Here is a 19682-nt window from a genome sequence, read left to right as displayed (position 1 = left end):
TTTTGCAGCTGACACTATTTGCACAGGCATGCCAGTGAATATGTAGGTGGTGGTCTCGAGTGAGGCGATGGACCTATTCGAGAGCTTGCATTGAACGTACCTGCCGTGATGGTTAGTGTAGAGTATTTCATTGGCACTAGAGCAAAAGATCTCTATTGGATTTGAAGATTCACTTGATATCTTGAGATAAGCTAGTCTATAGACTAGTTCTGACCTCTTTGTTTGTTCATAGCGATAGTGAGAACACATACACCAGTGTAATGATCTGTTTGAGTAGGTATATGTCCCTTATCTATTCCTCTTTCCCTTACGTAGGACGCAAGTCGAAAACTGAGCGACCCTCGTGCGAGTGAGCCTTCCACCCCTAGGCTGGTGAAATAAGTCCTGCCACATCTGCATCGTAAATAGCATTGTACCAATTGGTTGCCATCGTCGCATATCCTGCGTCGGTCCTGCCTCATCGTCAGACTTGTCTTCCCACCATATGTCACGAGCAGTAAACTTACGGATGCACACCATCTCCAAGGTCATCGATAGCAGATTGATCTACTACGCGCACCTTGAACTTCCCACCCTGCTGAGCCCTCTGTACAGCAGCATCTATCCCTGAGTTATACGTCTGGATTCTAGCATCAACGTCCGGGTCAGAGGCATGAATGATCTTCGCAACCAGCACCAGCGTATTCGGCACATTTGCCGTGATCTTATTGATCAACGCCTCTAGTCGATCTGGAGCACCAGCATAGTCCTGGAAGATATAAATCATGTCGTTTGTACCTGCATGCAGCGTGACAACATTGGGCTGAGGTGCAAACACCGATGTGGAGGCATTGTCCGCGGCCTCGCCGATTTGCGCAATCGTGTATCCTGGCCAGCCGGCATTGTCGGGATCGGGAATGTTGCCACGGCGCTGTGATGCGTTCCCGATGAAGTCGACGATGTTGCCGCTGAGTTCGGATAGGAGACCGCCGCGGTAGCCACTTTCATCTGTGCTATCTGTGCCCCATGTAATGGAGTCTCCTAGGGGAAGGAGACGGATGGAGTTTCCGGACGGGAGTCGTTGTCCAGGAGTCTGACGAAGGACGAGGGCATCCGCTGTGGACTGTCAGTAGAACGTATTTCTGAGAGAAGGTGGAGCTCACTGAAAGACGCACACAACGCAGACAATGTGGCTACTATGGCAAGCTTCATCGCGACTAGCTGGTTGAGACCACGGATGATATTGCGAGATTTATCAACCTTTACAGACTTGGTACTATCTCTCAGCAGCGCTGCTGGGTATTATATATATCTGCAGGTCGGCAGGATCCCACGAGTAATCAAACGACTGCCACCCAACGGTCTGACCCAACGGTAGAAAGTACTCAAATTGGTCATATACTGCACGATTGTGACTCGCATGCGACACTTTTGCTTCTTCACTCCGCGTGTTGCATTGGGTGTTGGGGTCTGGAGGTTAATTAGTCGTTATTTGTCAGATAACCCAACACAAACACCAACGCATGTGGCGTCCAAACAGAAACATATAGGATTGATCAGCAGTACTCTGGTCCAAACGGCGTCCTCTCTGATCATACGGCCTATTTATTGCAGCTCAGTGGGAGTACAATTTTCGATGGAGCTTATTGCATTAAAGATCCACAACTTTTTGTGACTTGCGAGGACAATTCTTCCGTATCTCGTGTCTGGAGCGCGTTCATTACCATAGCCACCATGGTAGAGTGTCGGAGGTGACTTCCTTGCCAAAAAGTGCGACAGGCGAATGATCAATGTCACAATGAAGCAATACGCTTTTCTTGTAGAAGCTGTCCGGTTGTGGTACCCTATGCACATATGCTCTACGTCATATGAGACATATAGCTCCGGCTGTATCATATTTGAACCCTTGCAAAGGGTCTCCTCGAGGCATATTAATGTCTGATATTCGACTGAAAGCTGCAGACACAATAGGCGGAGATTGAACTTCTTTGAGGTGACTATTGAGACTTCTATCCTTGACATCATATATTTGAAGGTGTGGCAGATGCCGTGGATGAGAGTATACGAGTAGCGTAGCCACTCGCTGACCTGGAGGACTGACCATGTAACGAATTCCTGTGCTTGAACACGTCGTCAGAATCAGAGGTGTGATCAAACTCTTGAGTATGTGTCGAAATCTACAGCGATAATTGTGTCAGGAGAATGAGGTATCAACCAAAGCCAAGCTGTTTCATCTATCAGTTCGGCGGAAGAAGGCTTTGTCACCTTGGATAAACAGAAATGTTCTTATATGACGGGGTCATTCCGGTATCTTGTACTCTCGCGATCCCTCTGTGCTAAATAACACCACAACACTCTCCCTTCCCAGACCTAGCTGATTGCTGATCTTCCTGAAGGCCGCAACCGTCGATGCTCCACATGGACCAGCGATTACTTGCCTCGAATGAAGATATTCTACTGCTCTGTGGGCTTCCACATCAGTCACAGTGACCACGGCATCCGCTCCATCTCTTAATGCAGGCCAAGCCATCAGGCTGACCGTTCCACAATTCATACCGGCCATGATGCTCTCTCCTGTCTCAATCGAGGTGATCATGCCCTTTTTAAGCGATGTCTTTAAGCATGCCGCGGTATCCGGCTCCACAGCAACGACCAATGCGCGCTGGCCTTCAGTCTTCGACTTGTAGTGGACTGTCACTGCATGTCCCCAGCTTCCCACACCAACCGGTGCAAACGCATGTGTAGCCGGTCGTCCGACCAACTGCTCCAATTGCGCGTCCGTTTCACTCAATATCGTTGCATACCCTTGAACAACCCAGGCCGGGATTTTCTCGTAACCGGGCCAGGCGGTATCCATACACAGCAACGCGTCGTTCTCCTTGGCCTCCCTCTCCGCACGTTTTACACTCTCGTCGTAATCGCCCTCAATCTTGATCACTTGCGCACCCTCCCCTTCGATAGTCGCCTGCGTTGCTGTGGACATGAAACGCGGGACAAAGATCGTAGCCGGAATGCTTAAATATCGAGCCATCTGCGCGACTGCTTGGCCCCAATTGCCTTCAGTACATGCTACCATCCTTATACCTCTATCGTTGGCGGCCCTGCCCAGAACCTCCAAGGATACATTCAGTGGTAGTGAAGTGGCTTCGCAGACTGCGCGGTAGACGGCCCAAGACGCACCCGTGATCTTGAAAGCAGGTAAGCCGAAGCGTGTGGACTCGTCCTTGATCACAACGTGCGCGACTCCGAGGTCTGTGGCGAGGTCCGGGAGGGAGTGAAGCCTTGTTTCGCTATAGTCAGGGAGACTGCGGTGAAAAGAGTGGACAATGTCGTTCGATACCGCAGGGCATGTCCAGGAGGCGGCGACTGAGTTTGTATACAAAAACGAGTCCATCACATCTGTTGGGGGGGGCAGTAGATTACTGCTTACATTTCAATAATACAATGCCATTATGAATAAGGAGAACCATTACTGACACAGACCAGCGCAATAGTCTACAGGCGGATCGGACGAGGCTATCATCGTGGAACATGGAAAGATTCTACCGCACCCGCAATAGCGGGGACGGTCACGTGTTTCAGTCGTATCTTACATAAATATACACAATATGATATGAACCAGACCGGGTATACAAGAGCTAATGAAGGGAAACAAAGGTCAAAGGATATTGCTTTATTAATGCGGTGTGGGCAGTTTTAGTGCTAATGAGTCTCGGATTCCCTGAAATGGAGTCAATGAGTTGGAGCGAGGTTATATTGTAAGTGATTAGAGAGAACACGCGTGGTGTGACTGGATGAGAAAATGACACATACTTGGTTTGGACAGAAGACTACGCGCGTCTCGTCGTATTGACCGTCTCTCTGATTCTGAAGTCTTTTCTTAATGGCTTGATCAAGCAGTGTCTTCACCAGAATCGCCTTCCTCATCAGAAGTCTCTATCTTCTTCTTCTTGCCTTTCGTAGGTTTGGCTTTCGCAGGTTTCTTTGCACCCGCCTTGCCTCCACCCTTTTTGTCTTTGATGGCCTTGCGGTCCACTTGGTCTTGAATTCTCGCTCGCTCACTTTCACCTTTCGCATGTAGTTTACTCTCCATTTCTGTGAATTCGGAGCTTTCAGGGTCCATACCGACAAGGCTTTCGAGAAGTTTGATCTCGCGAGCGTAGATCCCGTGGTCATCGACTTCCTTGCCCTTCTCATTCTTTACACCAATGGGCGTTTCGAGAACGAGGGGCAAACCCCATAAACGTGGCTCGTTCACTAGATTGTGGAACGCACGAAGACCTAGGAACCCAGTTCCGATGTTGGCATGTAGATCTTTGTGCGAACCGAGTGGAGCTTTGCTGTCGTTGACGTGGAAAGCACGAAGGTATTTGAGTCCAATGTCTTTATCGAATTGCTCTATTGTAGCCTTGAAAGCTTCAGGGGTTCGCAAATCATAGCCTGCAGCAAACACATGGCAAGTGTCAAGACACACTGCCACACGCGACTTGTCGTTGACTAGTTTAATGATCGATGCGAGCTCAGAAAATGTGCTACCGATAGTGTTGCCTGCGGATGCCATGGTCTCAAGAACGGTAATCACTCCGCCAGTATCCGGATCTTTGTGTGCCCTGTTCAATTGGTGTGCTAAATGACGGATCGCCTCTTCTCTCGTTGAGCTTGCGCAATTACCTGGATGGAAATTATAAAGTTTGATACCCAATTGATGGCATCGTTTAAGGTCGTCCAGGAATGATCCATATGCTTGGGCTGTCCTGTCCGCATCAGTATGCGCCAAGTTCACAAGGTACGACCCATGCGGCACAACATGTTTATCGCTCTCGATACCATGCTCTTTACAGTGGGCCTTGTAGACCACAGCATCCTCAGTCTTGAGTGGTGGGTTGGTCCATTTTCTTTGTGACTTGAGAAAGAGGGCGAATGCGTTACCCCTGTGATAGTATCAACAGCTGGAATGTGATCGACTCTTCACTTTAACCTACCCAATATGCAAGGAGTTGATGACCGCATTTTGGACGCCTCCCGCAACACTAACATGAGCTCCAGCAAATATCTTGGAACCTATGGTTCGAGTAGCCAACGGCATATTCTCAGCTTCCTTCTCTTCCTTGGTTTTCCGTTTCTTGGGGGCCGCCTTTATCGACACAGTAGGCTGAGACTTATTGAGGTCCGAACCTTTTTCCACCTTAACTTTACTCTTCTTGGTCTGAGTCTCTTGCGGCGTGACCTCGACCTTCTGCACAGCGTTCCCAGTGGTCTTGAAACGTTTGCTACCCGTAGTCGTCGTAGTAATGACTTTGCGCTTCTTCGGATTCACGGCTACCGTGACCCTTTCGTGCGGACTTGTCCCAGCAGTGGAGGCGTCATCGACTAGATCAGAAGTCGCTGATGAGAGCTCGGAAGAGGACATGTTTGGTGCAGTTCTGGGTTTTGATTCGCCGTGAGGTCTATTAAGAAACCTGCCTGGAACAATCACAGGCAGTTTGACGAGGTCAAGGTCATATCAGCAGTTCACCTCCGATAACGTTTGCAGCAGGTCATTCTTCAAGATTCGGATGTTCGAGTCGCGTACGCGAACGCGAACGCGGCAGCACGCTAAATGAATGGTGAACTACGTTCCCACTTGAAGTCTAATCGATAAGGCCTGAGGCAACAAATTTCCTAAATCCAAAATTCACCTACACTAAGCGGCAAGACTTGCAATCTACACAGTGATAACTTTTCTAAGTCTCTGCTCCAGCATGCCCAAGCAACATAACCATAAGCGCAATGCCTCTGCGGCTACTGCTGGCAGCGCGCCCTATGCACAGGCTCAGAAGGCGAAAGCCAACTCGATATTCAAGATGAACACAGATCTCGGCCAGCATATCCTCAAGAACCCTGGAGTAGCGCAGGCAATTGTTGATAAGGCAGACCTGAAACAGAGTGATGTAAGTAAAGAACTCGCTGTTCAACCCATTATAACTTTGGCTTACAACAGTCAGCACGTCCTGGAAGTTGGTCCCGGAACTGGTAATCTGACAGTCCGTATCCTGCAAACCGCAAAGCATGTCACAGCCGTAGAAATGGATCCTCGAATGGCAGCAGAACTGACTAAACGCGTTCAACCGACGCCTGCCCTGCACCAACGGCTGAGCATCCTTCTCGGTGATGTCATCAAAACGGAGCTACCTCCATTTGACGTCTGTATATCGAACACTCCATATCAGATTTCCTCGCCGCTCGTATTCAAATTATTATCCCTCGAACGTCCTCCTCGATGTGCCGTACTCATGTTTCAGAAAGAGTTCTCGGCCCGGCTATTTGCTAGGCCTGGCGAGAAATTATATTCAAGGCTAAGCGTTAACGCACAATTCTACGCTCATGTCACGCATGTCATGAAAGTCGGGAGGAACAACTTCAATCCACCACCAAATGTGGAATCATCGGTTGTTAGGCTGATACCAAAAGTTCCGAGGCCGGCGATCTCCTTCGACGAGTGGGACGGCATGCTTAGAGTGTGTTTTGTAAGGAAGAATAAGACGTTAAGAGCCGCATTCTTGGGGACGACAAGTGTGCTCGACATGCTAACAGAGAATTACCGTCTATGGGCAGCACAAAATGATGTAGTATTGGACGATTCACCACTTGCCGAGGGCGAATTGACCGAGGACACAGCCATGGTTGACGACGGAGAGGAGGAATGGAACGGCATCATGGAAGTGGACGAAGACGAAGTAGATGATCTTCCAGATTACTTCAAGGAAGCTCAGGTGCTCAAGTCACAGTCAAAGCGAGGCGGTGGCAAGAGGAAGAAAAGAGGCAGAGTCTCGGAACTGGTTCGAGAGAAGGTGCGCAAGGTGCTCGAGAACGATACTGAGCTGGCTGAGAAGCGAGCACGAAACTGCGACGAAGGTGACTTTCTGAGCATGCTTCACGCATTCAACAAAGAAGGTCTCCATTTTGGCTGAGCCGTCCAGCTGACGCTTATTCGATAGCGTCCAAAAGTCCACATTCTTCCGGCGTTCAAAAAACTATCGCATTTGTCCAAATTTCGCCGCCGAGGCAGTACACGGCGTTGTTCATTTCTGTTGCATATACCCCTGAGTAAGCCGCCAAGCTGGCTTAGCTCTTTGATCGATCTTGCTTACACTACACGAGCTCATGTTGTTAGACACCTGATCCCATTAAGATATGAGGTTAGTATGACATAGTAAGAGCGTAGAAGAATGACGCAACCCTTTCCTCTCGTCAATATAAAAGTCTCGTTGAATGGCACAAATCTCTGAATGTGAGATCGGGTATCGCTACTACTCTGATCTTCAAATACGAGGGCATTACGTGATGGTTCAGATAGTCCTTGCCTTAAAACCTTCATATGTACAAACTACGTTGCCTTCGGGTTCACATCATGTTGAGCGTCTCGAAGTATGAAGTCACCACTTACGGCGTCATGAACACAGATGGATCGCCAGATACCAGATTTACTGTCAACATATTCAACATAATAGACTAAGAAAACTACTTTGCTTATTTCATGCTACTCTAATAATTTCTCCTCTATGGCTAAGGTTTCTCTAATACCATAACACCTTATTCCAGAAAAGGCTCCTCGCATTCGCCAAACTGTCTTCTTCAAGATACATCGTTGTGTTAAACACTAGCTCTGTGGTGGAAGTATTTCCCGCTGTGTACTGCGGCCAGTATAACTTGTCACTGCTCCAGAGGGAGTTAGGGTTTCCCGTCAACACAAACGACATCAAATACTTCTGCATCTGTCTGGCCACCGTCGCATCGACTGTCGTGCTTCCCATACCACCCATACCACCCGCTCCTCCTGGTACAGTGGACATCGTAGTGTTGCTGCTCGCTGTAGGGGCACTACTCGTGGAGTTGCTTGAAGTCTTTGTCGAAGAGGACAGGGTATATGTGCTATACCAGTAGTAATTCTGATCCGTCCCATGAGTTGCTGCTCCCAGAGCAACAAGCGCGTTCCATGTCTGGTTGTCCAGGGCCTGGGTCAGTGCTAGATTGTGGGCTGTCAGATCGAAGCTTTGCTTCATGTCGGAAAATCGTAGGCCTGGAGAGGTGTAGTCGGCCTCTGGATAGAGCTCCAACGCTTCAGATACGACGTCGTCAGTAATGGCGGGAAAGAAGATGCGTAGATATGTAGAGACATCGGCGGTGGTGTTGACGCCGCTGTAGTCTTGGCTGTTCATCTCGTGGACTTCATGGGTTATGACGAAGGGGCCACTGAAGTTGAAATGCTTCTGGTAAAGCTGAGCCTCGTCTGAGGAGTAATCAGTCAGTTAGAGGAACATAATGGCTGTGATGTTGGGCTCACAAGTGTCTGCAATAATGTTTCCATCCACGCGCGGCTGGAATTGATAGTTATAAGCACTCTCCACGTCGCTGGCTGCGGTAGACAACGTGTCGAAGTCTACTTGCCGCATACAGTCTAGAGAACCGCCGTTGCAACCAACTGACGTTGAGACATTTTGCCAGAACATCTCAGCGTGGTGGTGCCCAGCGCCAGGGACGAATCCAGGAGACATGACATATGCCTGCTTGAACAATTGTTCTGCGTGCCCGGCGAAGCGCTATGAGGGCCAATTGTTAGCACACAGTCCGCATATTTCACAGTCCATACTTACAGTCACCTGGAACAGAACTTGAGATGCACCAGCAGAGAAGCCAACAGCAGTGACATCGTCCTTGTTCCCACCAAACTCGCCAATATACTTCTGCACCCACTGGAACGCATGCTGCACATCCCAAATCGCCGTATTAGAAGTGCCACCTTCATGTAACAGTGTCACGCCATTCGCCAGACCAGTCATTCCAAGACGATAGTTGTACGCAACAAAGATGAAGTCCGTCGTCAGATCGAACAGCCCTTCAGGAGTGTTCTCACTCTTTGATCCGCCGGTGAAGCCGCCGCCGTACGTCCACACCATGACCGGGAGATTTCGGCCAGCAGCGTCTGCCGGTGCCCATATATCCAGGTATAGACAGTCCTCAGTAGAAGCGCAATCGACATCTGCATCAGCGAGACTGCCATCGTTCACTACACTCTCGACTGGAGGCCATTCCGGTGCTGCCCAGCGCAGGTCACCCGTGGGGACTGCAGCGAAGCGGATATTCTGGTATTTGTAGTAGCCGATGGACGAGTTTCCGGCTGTTGCAACGACAGTAGAATAGTCCAAGGTAACGGAGGGCATGGAAGAATTCGATACTGCCCTCGTGGTAGGTGTGCTTTGCTGTGGATATGCAGTAGCCAAGGGCGCCGCGATGGCAAGGAGTGAAAAAGATGAGGCTCTCATGGCGGATATGCCTAGCTATGAGGCTGTTCAAGCAATGGATTAGGCGTTGGTAGTAGATACCTCAGTATCACGTTGTTTCACAACTTCTTTATATATATAATCACTCGACGAAACCACTTCTCCTGGAATTACGCACTCCCATTCATTGCGCAACGACTGTACGTTATGCATCGTGGCTCGGGCCGCGTGGAGTGCGTCACAGCATCTAATTTCAAGGAGAAAGTCTCCAGTTCTCATTAGAATTTGCTCTACTGCCCACTTTGTTTCGTGGCGCGGTGATGCTTTTTGGTGGGGATCTGTCGTGGGGACTACAGCGAGACGAGGCTGTGGAGACTTGCTTGCGCAACCTGCTTGGCAGCTTCGTACTTTGCGGCAGATTGACGGCGCAACATCGCTCGCAATTTTGGAATGCTGATTTCATGTTTTGTATTCTAAGACGAAGACGAGCGCAAATTGTGGTATGTGCCAGTAGTAGGAGGCATCACATTCTTGCTCTGCGTCTAATCTATATGATCGACAAGAGAATAGAAGTATCTAATCCAGTCAATAATGCGAACCAGCCGACTTATGATTTACTTGTCGGGTATCCCCGTATCGGATACTGCATTGATTAAGTAGAAGGGAAACATCGAAATATGCGGTGTTATATCCACGAATCATACTAAATCCTCCCGTGTTAAAATCTGGGGTACTCCGGTAGCTTTGTCGAATTTGCCTATTTCAGTTAGTGCGCTAATCGGGAAACAGTGACAGCCGTGACGATTTACGCCACTAAGACAGGCGTCAGTATTATGGAGTAGGTTTTTAGTAGTGTATGAGCGTGGCTTGCCTAGGCAAAGGACTAGAGTTTTAGTACATCGATGTTACGGTTATTTTCCATTGAGACTCGCGATGAAATGCTGACAGCACACAGGCAGAACATGTTTTTGTTAACAGAGTTTGTGCTTCACTCGATAACATTGACCCTGAAGAAGATACCGCCCTTAAACCAGTCATATACGATCGAATGATCCAGTACTGGTAGGCTTGCAAGTCCTCTTTGGGTACAATGATCGACAGAGCTATTCTACTATCGTATCAGCGTTCCCGTAGCTCTCTCTGCGGGATGAACGAAACGGGATGTTTGGTATACAACCTGCATACCTCGGATGGCGTTACTTCGCTGAGGCAACATACGATATAATCAACACCACCAGAGACTTGAATATCACACTCTTGGTCGTATATGGTGCAATATCATATCCAATCATCTTGTTGTCTCACTACAATGTATAATGACTGTCAGGGCTGGATGCCTAAATCAGATATGTACCGTAGCTATGTTCGAGACTAATGTTCCCCATGGTGTCACCATGACCCCTGCCAGCGCCGATCGTGATGCCAGCGCCGTTCGAAGAAGCTATCCAGCGAATCAGCATGTAACGCAACAAAATTGGTCGAAGGACGGGGAAAGATGTGGATAAAGCTTAGATTTACCAAACGTACTTACCCGAGGACAACGAGTTGACCTATATCACGCATGTATAAAAAGGCTCGCCTCCCGTGGAAGTTGTTGTCACCAATCTCATCGTCTTAGAAGGTCGTGTGCCACTTTTCGTTATAATACTGTCCGCTCATATTGTTAACAGTACACCACACCAATTGCCAGTATGAGCAGCACAGATGAAAAGGAAGGCAACCAGGGTCAGTCAGGCATGCCGCCGTTGGCGCCTACGCAAACGGCCGGCTCGATCACCATGACGCCCGAGATGTTCGAACGCATGTATCTTTCTCCGTACGGCGCCGTCAAGGGTGATCTGAGGAAGACCTTTGGCAACCCAACCCCATTGTAAGCTTTGAGTATTGTGTGTTTCAGACTCGTGACTGACAGAAAGCTCAGGGGTTTGGCCGGGTTCCTGCTCGCATACGCTCCTATCATTATCACCTTCATGGGATGGAGAGGCGCTGCTGGAAACGGTGCGGCGACAGTCGGAACGTTCTACTTCTTCGGTGGCTTGCTAGCAATCCTCGCTGCCATCGGCGAATTCATTCTTGGCAACAGCTTTCCGTCGACGTTTTTTGCAGTGTATGGTGCTTTCTTTCTTGTGAGTCCCCCAACATAATTGCTTCCGGTATATAAGCTAATCATTTGAAGTACTATGGTGCAACTTTGACTCCATGGTTCAACGCAGCTGGTGCTTTCGCTGAACAAGACATGGCCGGAATGGGCGGCCTAGCAACAGCTGGGTTTCTCTCCTCCAACGCCTACGTCGGAATCTTCATGGGAATCTTCTCCCTCTATAGCACTATCTGTGCCTTGCGCACGAACGTGCTCTTCGTCCTAGCTTTTGCTCTCCTCACTATTGTCTTTCCCGTATTCTCTGCAGCCCAATTCTACGGTGCCCAAGGGAATTTTGAGAAACTCCACAACTATACCGTCGCCGCAGGGGCCGTAGGTTTCCCAGTCATCATTATCGGATTATATCTACTTCTTGTCTTGATGCTTAGCACTGTGGACTTCCCGGTCAATTTACCGGTCGGAGACCTCAGCACAGTAATCAAGAGTGGAACCGAGTTGAGGAGGGCCAAAGAGAAGGCAAAGACCAACAACAATGGTGCTTCATAAAAGCTTGGCGATATCGTCATCATTGATTATGTGTATGGATGACGGTGAAGCCCAGCCAGGACAACTAGTCAACGATAGTATACCCCAGACATGTCGTTCGAGTTTCGAGTTTGGAGATGTAGTTGTTAGGAGCCAGGAATTACTTTCATGTCTAATTGATCTTGAAGCTTATATGTTGGCTTTCGGATAATGGGTCTCTAATTAAGATATGCAGTTGTGCTACACAGGTCTGCACGCCGTCAGTGAGAACGAAACGCTCTTGCCTGTCTTACAGCATCCATATATGTGCCCGTGGTTGAACATCATATTTTTACGCCCTTACTCCGTAACACATTCACTGCTGATTGTGCAGTGTATCCTACCCATCCACCAAATCCGCCTGCCAAGCTGGAGACCTTCCTCAGATCTTCTAGCCTTGAATCGAGAAACCTTTCCGTCTCTATGAAATTAGGACTTTGATCTTGTGTCTGGTGGAGCTCGGCTGCAGAGTAAATTGCAGACAGCGTCGCACGCTTTGTATACCAGCTTGCATCCACAGCTTTATCACCGGCAAGATACCATATCTCATCTGATAGACGTGCTAGCTCGGAGAGTGACGCGGAGACATACGAGGGCTGTGCCATTATCGCAATGGCCTGCGTGGTTTGTGTTAACATTGGACTCTCGATAGATCGCTAAAGGATCCACGTACATCTTGCCACTTCCCAATGATATCCTTATTGGCTCGTAGTCTTGCTAGAGCCAGTATTCGTACCCTCGCGCCTACACCGAGCTTATTGCCGCTCTGTGTGTCCAGCTCCGGAAATTGCACTTCCTCTTTCAAAGCCATTCGGCGTGTGACTAGATGATAATTGACAAGGTCGAATGTACCACGTGGAAATAGATTGGTCGAAACATCCAAGTATCCTGCATCGCGCGCACCGAGCTTGAGTGCTTTTTGAGAGAAGCCATGAGTCGGGACGCGGGAAAGGGCAGAGGAAAGAATAGCGGATTCAGTTTCGGAGAAGGGAGTCGGATCAGGATGGTCAACTGTGTAATAGGAACGGCGTCTATTACGAATCTGTAATGGGGACGACCGTAGCTGAGTGGCTTTCGCCCGTAGCGATCGTGATATGAACATTATGGTTTTGTCGGAAGTGGAGAAGTCGACCTTTGGCACAGAAAAGTTGTCTCGGAGGTGAGCAACTCGCCGCAAATGGAAGTAACCTGGATGACGTGCACCGTCCGATGTACCAACCTTGGAAGCTTAAGAACCAAGCTGAACTCAACATAACCTACATGGCAAAGACTTCAAGAATAAATTATACGAACACGAATCAATGCTGAGTATTCAAGACTGTAACATGCCACCTTATCGTACATGGCCATTTGTATCATTCTGCAACACACGCGACGCGACACGCGCGGCATCTCTGGAGCGGATCTCTCTTTTCCTCTACTCATACTTCAACTTCACGACGCTCCACGCTGTGCACACCTCACACTAAAGAAATGAGTCACTCGACTCAATCGTCCTCTATGGAACTTCTAAGCAAAACTGATGGCCAACAATCACATTCACCTGTAAGGAAAACCTCTGGGCGGCCTGCGACCGAGCCCGTCCAGCCAAACATCTTCAATGTGGTGCTAGGAAATGTGCAGATCAAGCCGTGGTTTCCATCGTTCTATCCTGAAGAGCTTGTTACCCCTCCAACCGAGCGACTGCTCGTATGCCAATGGTGCTTTAAATACTCTAAGGAAATCTTTCCGTACTTGACACATACGGTGAGTTCGCGTACTGCCTACACCAGCTGTCTAGATCTTGTATACTGATGCGGTGCTTTAAAGAAGGTATGCCCACTTCGCAACGGACCTCCACCCGGCACCAAAATATACAGCAAAGGACGATATACATTGCACGAGCTCGATGGGGAAGTTGACAAGCTATACGCTCAGAATCTATCACTCTTTGCAAAGCTCTTTCTCGATACCAAATCTGTGTTTTACGATGTGACGACCTTCTTATACTATCTTCTAATCATGGAGACTCCGTCTAGCGACGGAAATGGCACAAGCCCTCAGGTTGTCGGATTCTTTAGCAAAGAAAAAATGAGCTGGGATAATAACAACTTGGCCTGTATACTGGTTTTCCCACCATGGCAACGGCAAGGTCTAGGGCAAGTTCTTATGAGCGTAAGCTATGAATTGAGCAAACGGGAAGGCAGGCTGGGTGGTCCAGAGAAACGTATGCTATACCTTTATCTTGGGCGCTATGCCGTGCACTTACTAAAACTACTCGCAGCTCTCTCGACTCTCGGACGTCTTGCGTATACGAATTTCTGGGCGCAGACATTGGCTCGCGTTATGCTCGCGCGGCACGTACCTACACCACAATCACACCAAAAGAACCCACCTACAACAGTTCGAGAACTTAGTGATATAACATATATAGTTCCAGAGGACATCGTGACGACTCTTCAGAGTATGAACTTACTGGATCACAAAAAACGTGCCGGGAAAGAACAAGCTGTCATAGACAAAGTCAAAGTCAGAGCTTGGGCCGAGCAAAACGGATTTAAAGCAGAGGCTCCTATTGATCTAACAGGTTTCATCGATACTGGTCGAGAAACAGCGATTCCGAGTGTAGAGGATTGAGACCCAAGTCGTCCTACTGCTAGCTACCTATGAACTTTGGCTAGACAAATATCATAGCGGTATCTGTCCTTGCTTCTCAAACAAGAACGTTACGCACTCAGAATGTCACGCAGCCGTCCGAGATTCACGGGAACTTATACAAAATAAGCTTTATGACGGGACGTCTTACAACATTACGATTAGGTTTGTATTATCTGATGTCTATACCCCAGGAGACATGTTCTTCAGTATAGTGAGCAAGCCTCCGCCACTTGTAAGACGCAGCCTTGGTAACAACCAGAACAGCGCCGTTAGATATTCCACTTCTACTAGAGGCATCATTGCGAAGATGATCTAACATTCGTAGGAATCTGAACGGGTCGCCGCCGGCGTCAGGGTGTTACACAATTTATGTTAAACTTGCCACCCACGAAAAGCTATCATCGAAAGTACGCCGCTAAAATGCAAATTTTTTTAAGCTTCAGCTACAACTCTAGCTTCATGACCACCCGCTCAGCCCAGCTCGTGAACCTGACTTTGCGGAGGTGGCTGATTGGGCGACGGAGGTTCAACTGGAGGTCCATTCACTGGACTATGTGCTATTGCACTGACTGGACTATTCCCGTCCGACCCAAGTATTGTACGTGGGCGCAGGCCATCCTGCTCGGAGGGCACGGCCGAACCCCTATGATATGGCGCTGGGACTGGGACTGCGGCTTGCGGATGCGGTGATACTGATGGAGACGGATATGGTTGCGCATACTGTGGCTGTGGCGACGCCTGTGGATAGGATTTATTGTCCTGTCCGTAGTACTCCTGCACCACGGGTGGCGATTGCCCATACTGCTGCATAGGCGGCGGTGGGCCCTGTGGCATATACGACGTGGAATCTGTGCCGTTGTTGAATCCGCTTTGGGTTGGATTGTACTGCGCAGCAGCTGCGTTGCGGCGTTTGCGACGGCGGTCCCAGAAGACAAATATTATTGCACCGATAATGACAGCGAGAGCAGATATGCCTCCAATGACGATGCCTACGATCGCACCAATGGACAAAACGCGGCTTCGTCGATCGCTGTAGTCGAAATTGGGATTGGACGAGCCTCCAGTTATGAGGGCGTTCGTGGAACTGCTCCGAGAGCTACGTTGTGAGGATTGGCCGGCAGTGACAGTTGGGTAGAGAGTCGATTGCTCTTCAGCCCGCCAGCCTGTCACAGATTCCTCGGGGACGTATGTAAGGTCGAGAGAGGTTGTGATACCGTCGGTGGATATGTCTTTCTCGACCGTCTGCCATGTGGATGCTGCATCTGTGCCGCAGCCATGGTCTTGGATCTGGTCGCCGGGATACGTCCATGATACGCAGAAAGGGGCCGAGGAATCGGTACAGAGGACAATGAACGGGTTGTTAAAGCAAGACGGGTCGTTGCAGGCGGTCGAGTAATTCTCTTGATCAACACAGCCGGTATTCCATCTAGGTACGAGTCAGCTAATATTCACTAATTTGTGCGTGACTGTCACCTACCCGCAATTCTGCAAGTTACCGCCGGAGCAGCATCCCGCCATGCCAACGATGTTATCAGGAGTGTATAGCATGCAAGTGTTTCCCGCAGGACATTGCACTGCTCCGTCTACACAGAAATGAGTGCATGAAATCGATATAACGGTAGGCTCAGAACGTACCTGATTGACCATCAACCCAACCGCAAGTATTTGGATCTATTCCAATGTCGCGTCGCTGCATGAAGAGCTCCAAACTAGGAGCTTGTGTAGGCTTTGGGTTCCATCCTGCTTGAATCTTCTGCACTCGATATTGAGTCGGTAATGGTCCCGGAAAAGCTGCAGCTTGGGTCAAAGCTGGAACGAGGCCCAGGTATGCCGCATAGACGCGCATCGCAGCGTGTTGCGTTCCGAATAGGGGATGGCGGTGTCCACGCGAAGTTCAACTGCTGCTCTTCACGGCGACAAAGCACTTGCTGCAGGATTTAGAAGTCCACCACGGACAACAGGCGCGTGGGCATGAGCTTGCAATTTATACGACATGGCACCTCGTGAGGCTGAAGTCAAACTTGCATGTGCAGACGCCAAATGTGATGTGCGACCGGGTGTTTTGTGGTTCAAGTGCAATAACGAAGCACTTGGCAATGAGATGGACCTATTATGTCTCTTGTGGCGTCGCCGGAACGATCTCTAGCTTTCCTCGTCGCTGACCCGTTGTCTTCGAGGCGCCTGCAATGTAATTCTTGTTTGCCTTTGTGTTTATGGGTATTCGCTCGTATAGGTTGATGATCATGACCCCTTATACCTCGTATATCTGCGATGCTGCATGATACGCTTTGCATTTGCATAGAGAAGCTGTTGCTTATTCACTAATAATTCATCTAAAGGGCGTGAGCGTCTCATCAAGTCTTTTGGCCCCCACGACTAAGCATCAGCCATCATGCGCTTACACGCTGTAACATATGTGGCGGAACCTCTCAAACTTGTCTTCGGACTACATGTTACAGCGTGGACTCATATCATCTACTATGCAGAGTGTTTAAACAGAATATCCGGTCCTGTCGCCATATAAGATGTTGAAAATGCATCAATAGAGACCGAGACTGGCACTGACCCATACCCAAGAGACTCCCTATGTTTGAGCTGATGATACGAGCGTCCGTCTTGCGGGCGCAATACAAGTAACGAAGAGTTCACATTGAGAGCCAAGCATTATCGAGCAAGTCCGAGCAATGTCAGGTCTAATTACAAGAAAGATCGAAATACGTTCTAAGCATCTATAGGCTCACGAGGACTTCGCACCGCAAATTCGAAGGAACCACAGCCTATAGCCTTGTCAACTCTGATTACTGACCTCGAGACTCAGCTGTTAAACTTGAATGAATGCGACGAATTGTTATCCTGGATGATCTTTGATAATACACGTCTGAGATCAAAACCAGTATGCCAATTTAGGCTAGATCATTATCACGCTAAGCCAGAAATGGAGCCATTTTGCGCGTCTTGCCTCAACTTTCAGCCTTCAAGCTTGGCTACATACCCTCCTCACTTCAGACGCACCAACTTACTAATAATCTGACTTCCTACCATGGCAGCTGTAATTGCACTTCGACATTTCTTGTGCGAGTCGCTCTGATCGCTACATGGCTTTAGAGTGTTCCAGGAGGATTCGCTGCAAGCCTGCAATCGCTCCTCGTCTTGACGATGCTTGCTCTGTTATAGCCGGTGCGGGCTTGCTGATGCGCTCATTAACAAAATTATACCACGCGCTCCTCCTGAGCCAAGCGTCGAGCGTCTTCTAGACTTCTCTGTACTTTATGGTGTGGTAGACGAATACTTTGGCTGAACTCTTTCGTGAAACATTTTAGTCTTACTCACGTAATGGTTGGTGTCCCTGGGAGATCAAAAGGATGTAACACCTGTCGCAAAAGAAAGAAAGGCGTAAGTATTGTCCTGTTGCGCAACATATCACTCTTTATGGTTGCTAATCATTTTCACTAAAGTGCGACTTGCGGCGGCCCGCATGTGGCCAATGTCTAGCGAGCGGCAGAGTATGCGAAGGCTACGAGCGACCACTCAGTTTTGTGCCCTATAGAGACGGTAATCGAGGTGTATTACCTGATACCGGTGGCTTAGGTCAACGGTCGACAAGGAACCAGTTGAAAGACCCACTATTGCTGGTCCACAATGGCCTTGATCGAGCGTCGTGGGAGAATTTGGTCCTTGGCCGATTTTGGGAGATTCACTTACCGGGTAAAGAGCTCATCATGAGCCCTTTCGCTGAACTCTCAACTTCGATAGGATGGTATGATCTGGCTTCCTGTTTAGCATTCGGCGATTCGGTCTTGAGATTGTCACTTCTAGCTCTAAGCTTCGCGCGATTACACCTTCTCGATCCAGACAATAACGATACCCTTCATCACAGCATCAAGCTGTATGGAGATGCACTCAAGGAATTAAATGTCGCTTTGAGATACAGAAATCGAAGGTTGAGCGACGATGTCTTATATGCTTGTGCAGTTCTAGCGCTCTACGAGGTATTTCAGGGCGCTGCAGCCGCAACAGGAAGGGAGCAGATTCAATCGCTTGGATACAGTTGGATGAGCCACACGAAAGGGGTTTGTATACTCCTCCAAGTAAGAGGACCAGAGCGACATTCGGACGGTTTAGCTCATCGACAGTTTCGATCGATGCGACTGAACGGCCTGATATCAGCAATACAAGCGCGGAAGAAGAGCTTCTTCAACACTGAAGAATGGCTCAGCAAACCGTGGTCTAAGAATCCTAAGAATCTGAGAGACGAAGTGATAGACATTCTAGCGGTTGTCCCTGACATGCTCGAGAATGTCGATGCGACTCGTGCCATGCTTTACACCGGCGAAGACTCAGATCTCGTTTTCGATGAGCTACAGTGCATCGTCGGCAGATGCTGTCATATAGACATTGCACTACAAGACTGGATGGACAAACTGCAAGCTTTTTGCCGTAAGTCTAACTTCAGCCATGCCTGGCCTGAAGCTCTCATAGACAGCCCGAATGATGTACCTGCAGGGGTCTATTCTCTCGCACATATCACCATACTATACTGGGCAATATGCATCGTCGTATACACCAACCTTCGCCAAGTCATAGCTGACCTCGGTGCCCTCCGACCAAGCTATGCCCCTATGACACTATCTCCACACACAGAACCTAGCCAATACGCAACCATGATCCGCAAAGCCGCGCCGTACTTTTTCCATCCCGCACTTGGTGGCATTGGACCTACTAACGCATCCTTCCCTATGGGAATTGCAATGCTGTACTTCGGCGCCAGCGAAAACGAAGAGGAACTACAGGCCATCCTCGCATACTTCTCGCAGCTTCGCATGGGAGGCACGATTAAAAGATTCCTAAATAGTATGCGCGCAGACAGTGTAAATGGCCGCGTTATGCCCACTGAGGAAAGTCACAGCCGAGGCCAGCTGGGCCAGCACAATACGGCTATACGGTGGTGGGGCTTCGTGATCAGTCCTCTCATGCCTGGTACGGAAAGCGAAGAGGGGATGCGCAGGAATAAAATAGGTGTCTATGGATCCTGCCTCTTTGAGTAAATCAGACTGTACACATGAGAGAAGGCTGATATGGATGTAACGCGTAGATACCTTCTTGGGCTGAGGATGCTTGGTATGTGCGATGGAAGGCTATCG

General features: G+C 49.0%; 10 protein-coding genes across 10 annotated transcripts; 4 read left to right on the top strand and 6 right to left on the bottom strand.

The window, feature by feature from the left end:
- Nucleotides 1–167: 167 nt before the first annotated feature.
- EJ05DRAFT_166122 (SGNH hydrolase) lies at nucleotides 168–1387 on the bottom strand. The gene is made up of 3 exons (XM_033739456.1): nucleotides 1143–1387; nucleotides 507–1095; nucleotides 168–452 (listed from the first exon to the last, which is right to left on the bottom strand). Exons 1-3 carry the CDS (start codon nucleotides 1189–1191, stop codon nucleotides 365–367), a joined length of 726 nt encoding a protein of 241 aa, XP_033596068.1. The 5' UTR covers nucleotides 1192–1387; the 3' UTR covers nucleotides 168–364.
- Nucleotides 1388–2141: 754 nt separating this feature from the next.
- Nucleotides 2142–3622, bottom strand: EJ05DRAFT_166110 (tryptophan synthase beta subunit-like PLP-dependent enzyme). Its single transcript, XM_033739455.1, has one exon. It carries the CDS (start codon nucleotides 3371–3373, stop codon nucleotides 2279–2281), a length of 1095 nt encoding a protein of 364 aa, XP_033596067.1. The 5' UTR covers nucleotides 3374–3622; the 3' UTR covers nucleotides 2142–2278.
- Nucleotides 3623–3871: 249 nt separating this feature from the next.
- EJ05DRAFT_444487 (AP endonuclease) lies at nucleotides 3872–5065 on the bottom strand (the record flags this gene model as incomplete). Its single annotated transcript, XM_033742125.1, has 2 exons — nucleotides 3872–4910; nucleotides 4962–5065. 2 exons carry the CDS (start codon nucleotides 5063–5065, stop codon nucleotides 3872–3874), a joined length of 1143 nt encoding a protein of 380 aa, XP_033596066.1.
- Nucleotides 5066–5720: 655 nt separating this feature from the next.
- Nucleotides 5721–6929, top strand: EJ05DRAFT_489804 (dimethyladenosine transferase; the record flags this gene model as incomplete). Its single annotated transcript, XM_033745819.1, has 2 exons — nucleotides 5721–5909; nucleotides 5964–6929. The coding sequence occupies 2 exons, from the start codon at nucleotides 5721–5723 to the stop codon at nucleotides 6927–6929; spliced, it is 1155 nt and encodes a 384-aa protein (XP_033596065.1).
- A 606-nt stretch (nucleotides 6930–7535) lies between these two features.
- On the bottom strand, nucleotides 7536–9281 carry EJ05DRAFT_469815 (carboxylesterase family protein-like protein; the record flags this gene model as incomplete). Its single annotated transcript, XM_033742919.1, has 3 exons — nucleotides 7536–8248; nucleotides 8303–8558; nucleotides 8613–9281. 3 exons carry the CDS (start codon nucleotides 9279–9281, stop codon nucleotides 7536–7538), a joined length of 1638 nt encoding a protein of 545 aa, XP_033596064.1.
- A 1649-nt stretch (nucleotides 9282–10930) lies between these two features.
- On the top strand, nucleotides 10931–11886 carry EJ05DRAFT_504708 (GPR1/FUN34/YaaH-class plasma membrane protein; the record flags this gene model as incomplete). Its single annotated transcript, XM_033747614.1, has 3 exons — nucleotides 10931–11109; nucleotides 11161–11365; nucleotides 11416–11886. 3 exons carry the CDS (start codon nucleotides 10931–10933, stop codon nucleotides 11884–11886), a joined length of 855 nt encoding a protein of 284 aa, XP_033596063.1.
- A 129-nt stretch (nucleotides 11887–12015) lies between these two features.
- EJ05DRAFT_165903 (ubiquinone biosynthesis protein COQ9) lies at nucleotides 12016–13191 on the bottom strand. Its single transcript, XM_033739453.1, has 3 exons — nucleotides 12578–13191; nucleotides 12159–12521; nucleotides 12016–12115 (listed from the first exon to the last, which is right to left on the bottom strand). Exons 1-2 carry the CDS (start codon nucleotides 13004–13006, stop codon nucleotides 12189–12191), a joined length of 762 nt encoding a protein of 253 aa, XP_033596062.1. The 5' UTR covers nucleotides 13007–13191; the 3' UTR covers nucleotides 12016–12115; nucleotides 12159–12188.
- Nucleotides 13192–13404: 213 nt separating this feature from the next.
- On the top strand, nucleotides 13405–14520 carry EJ05DRAFT_444564 (uncharacterized protein; the record flags this gene model as incomplete). The annotated part of the gene is made up of 2 exons (XM_033742128.1): nucleotides 13405–13650; nucleotides 13714–14520. The coding sequence occupies 2 exons, from the start codon at nucleotides 13405–13407 to the stop codon at nucleotides 14518–14520; spliced, it is 1053 nt and encodes a 350-aa protein (XP_033596061.1).
- Nucleotides 14521–14766: 246 nt separating this feature from the next.
- On the bottom strand, nucleotides 14767–16498 carry EJ05DRAFT_165831 (uncharacterized protein). Its single transcript, XM_033739452.1, has 3 exons — nucleotides 16177–16498; nucleotides 16019–16124; nucleotides 14767–15967 (listed from the first exon to the last, which is right to left on the bottom strand). Exons 1-3 carry the CDS (start codon nucleotides 16385–16387, stop codon nucleotides 15013–15015), a joined length of 1272 nt encoding a protein of 423 aa, XP_033596060.1. The 5' UTR covers nucleotides 16388–16498; the 3' UTR covers nucleotides 14767–15012.
- A 1376-nt stretch (nucleotides 16499–17874) lies between these two features.
- Nucleotides 17875–19586, top strand: EJ05DRAFT_504704 (uncharacterized protein; the record flags this gene model as incomplete). Its single annotated transcript, XM_033747613.1, has 2 exons — nucleotides 17875–17934; nucleotides 17997–19586. The coding sequence occupies 2 exons, from the start codon at nucleotides 17875–17877 to the stop codon at nucleotides 19584–19586; spliced, it is 1650 nt and encodes a 549-aa protein (XP_033596059.1).
- Nucleotides 19587–19682: the final 96 nt, after the last annotated feature.

Source organism: Pseudovirgaria hyperparasitica, assembly GCF_010093815.1.
Source record: "Pseudovirgaria hyperparasitica strain CBS 121739 unplaced genomic scaffold EJ05scaffold_19, whole genome shotgun sequence".
Classification (NCBI taxonomy): Eukaryota; Fungi; Ascomycota; class Dothideomycetes; order Acrospermales; family Acrospermaceae; genus Pseudovirgaria; species Pseudovirgaria hyperparasitica.
Note: the sequence above shows the minus strand (reverse complement) of the source record. Positions and strands in the feature narration are given on the sequence as shown.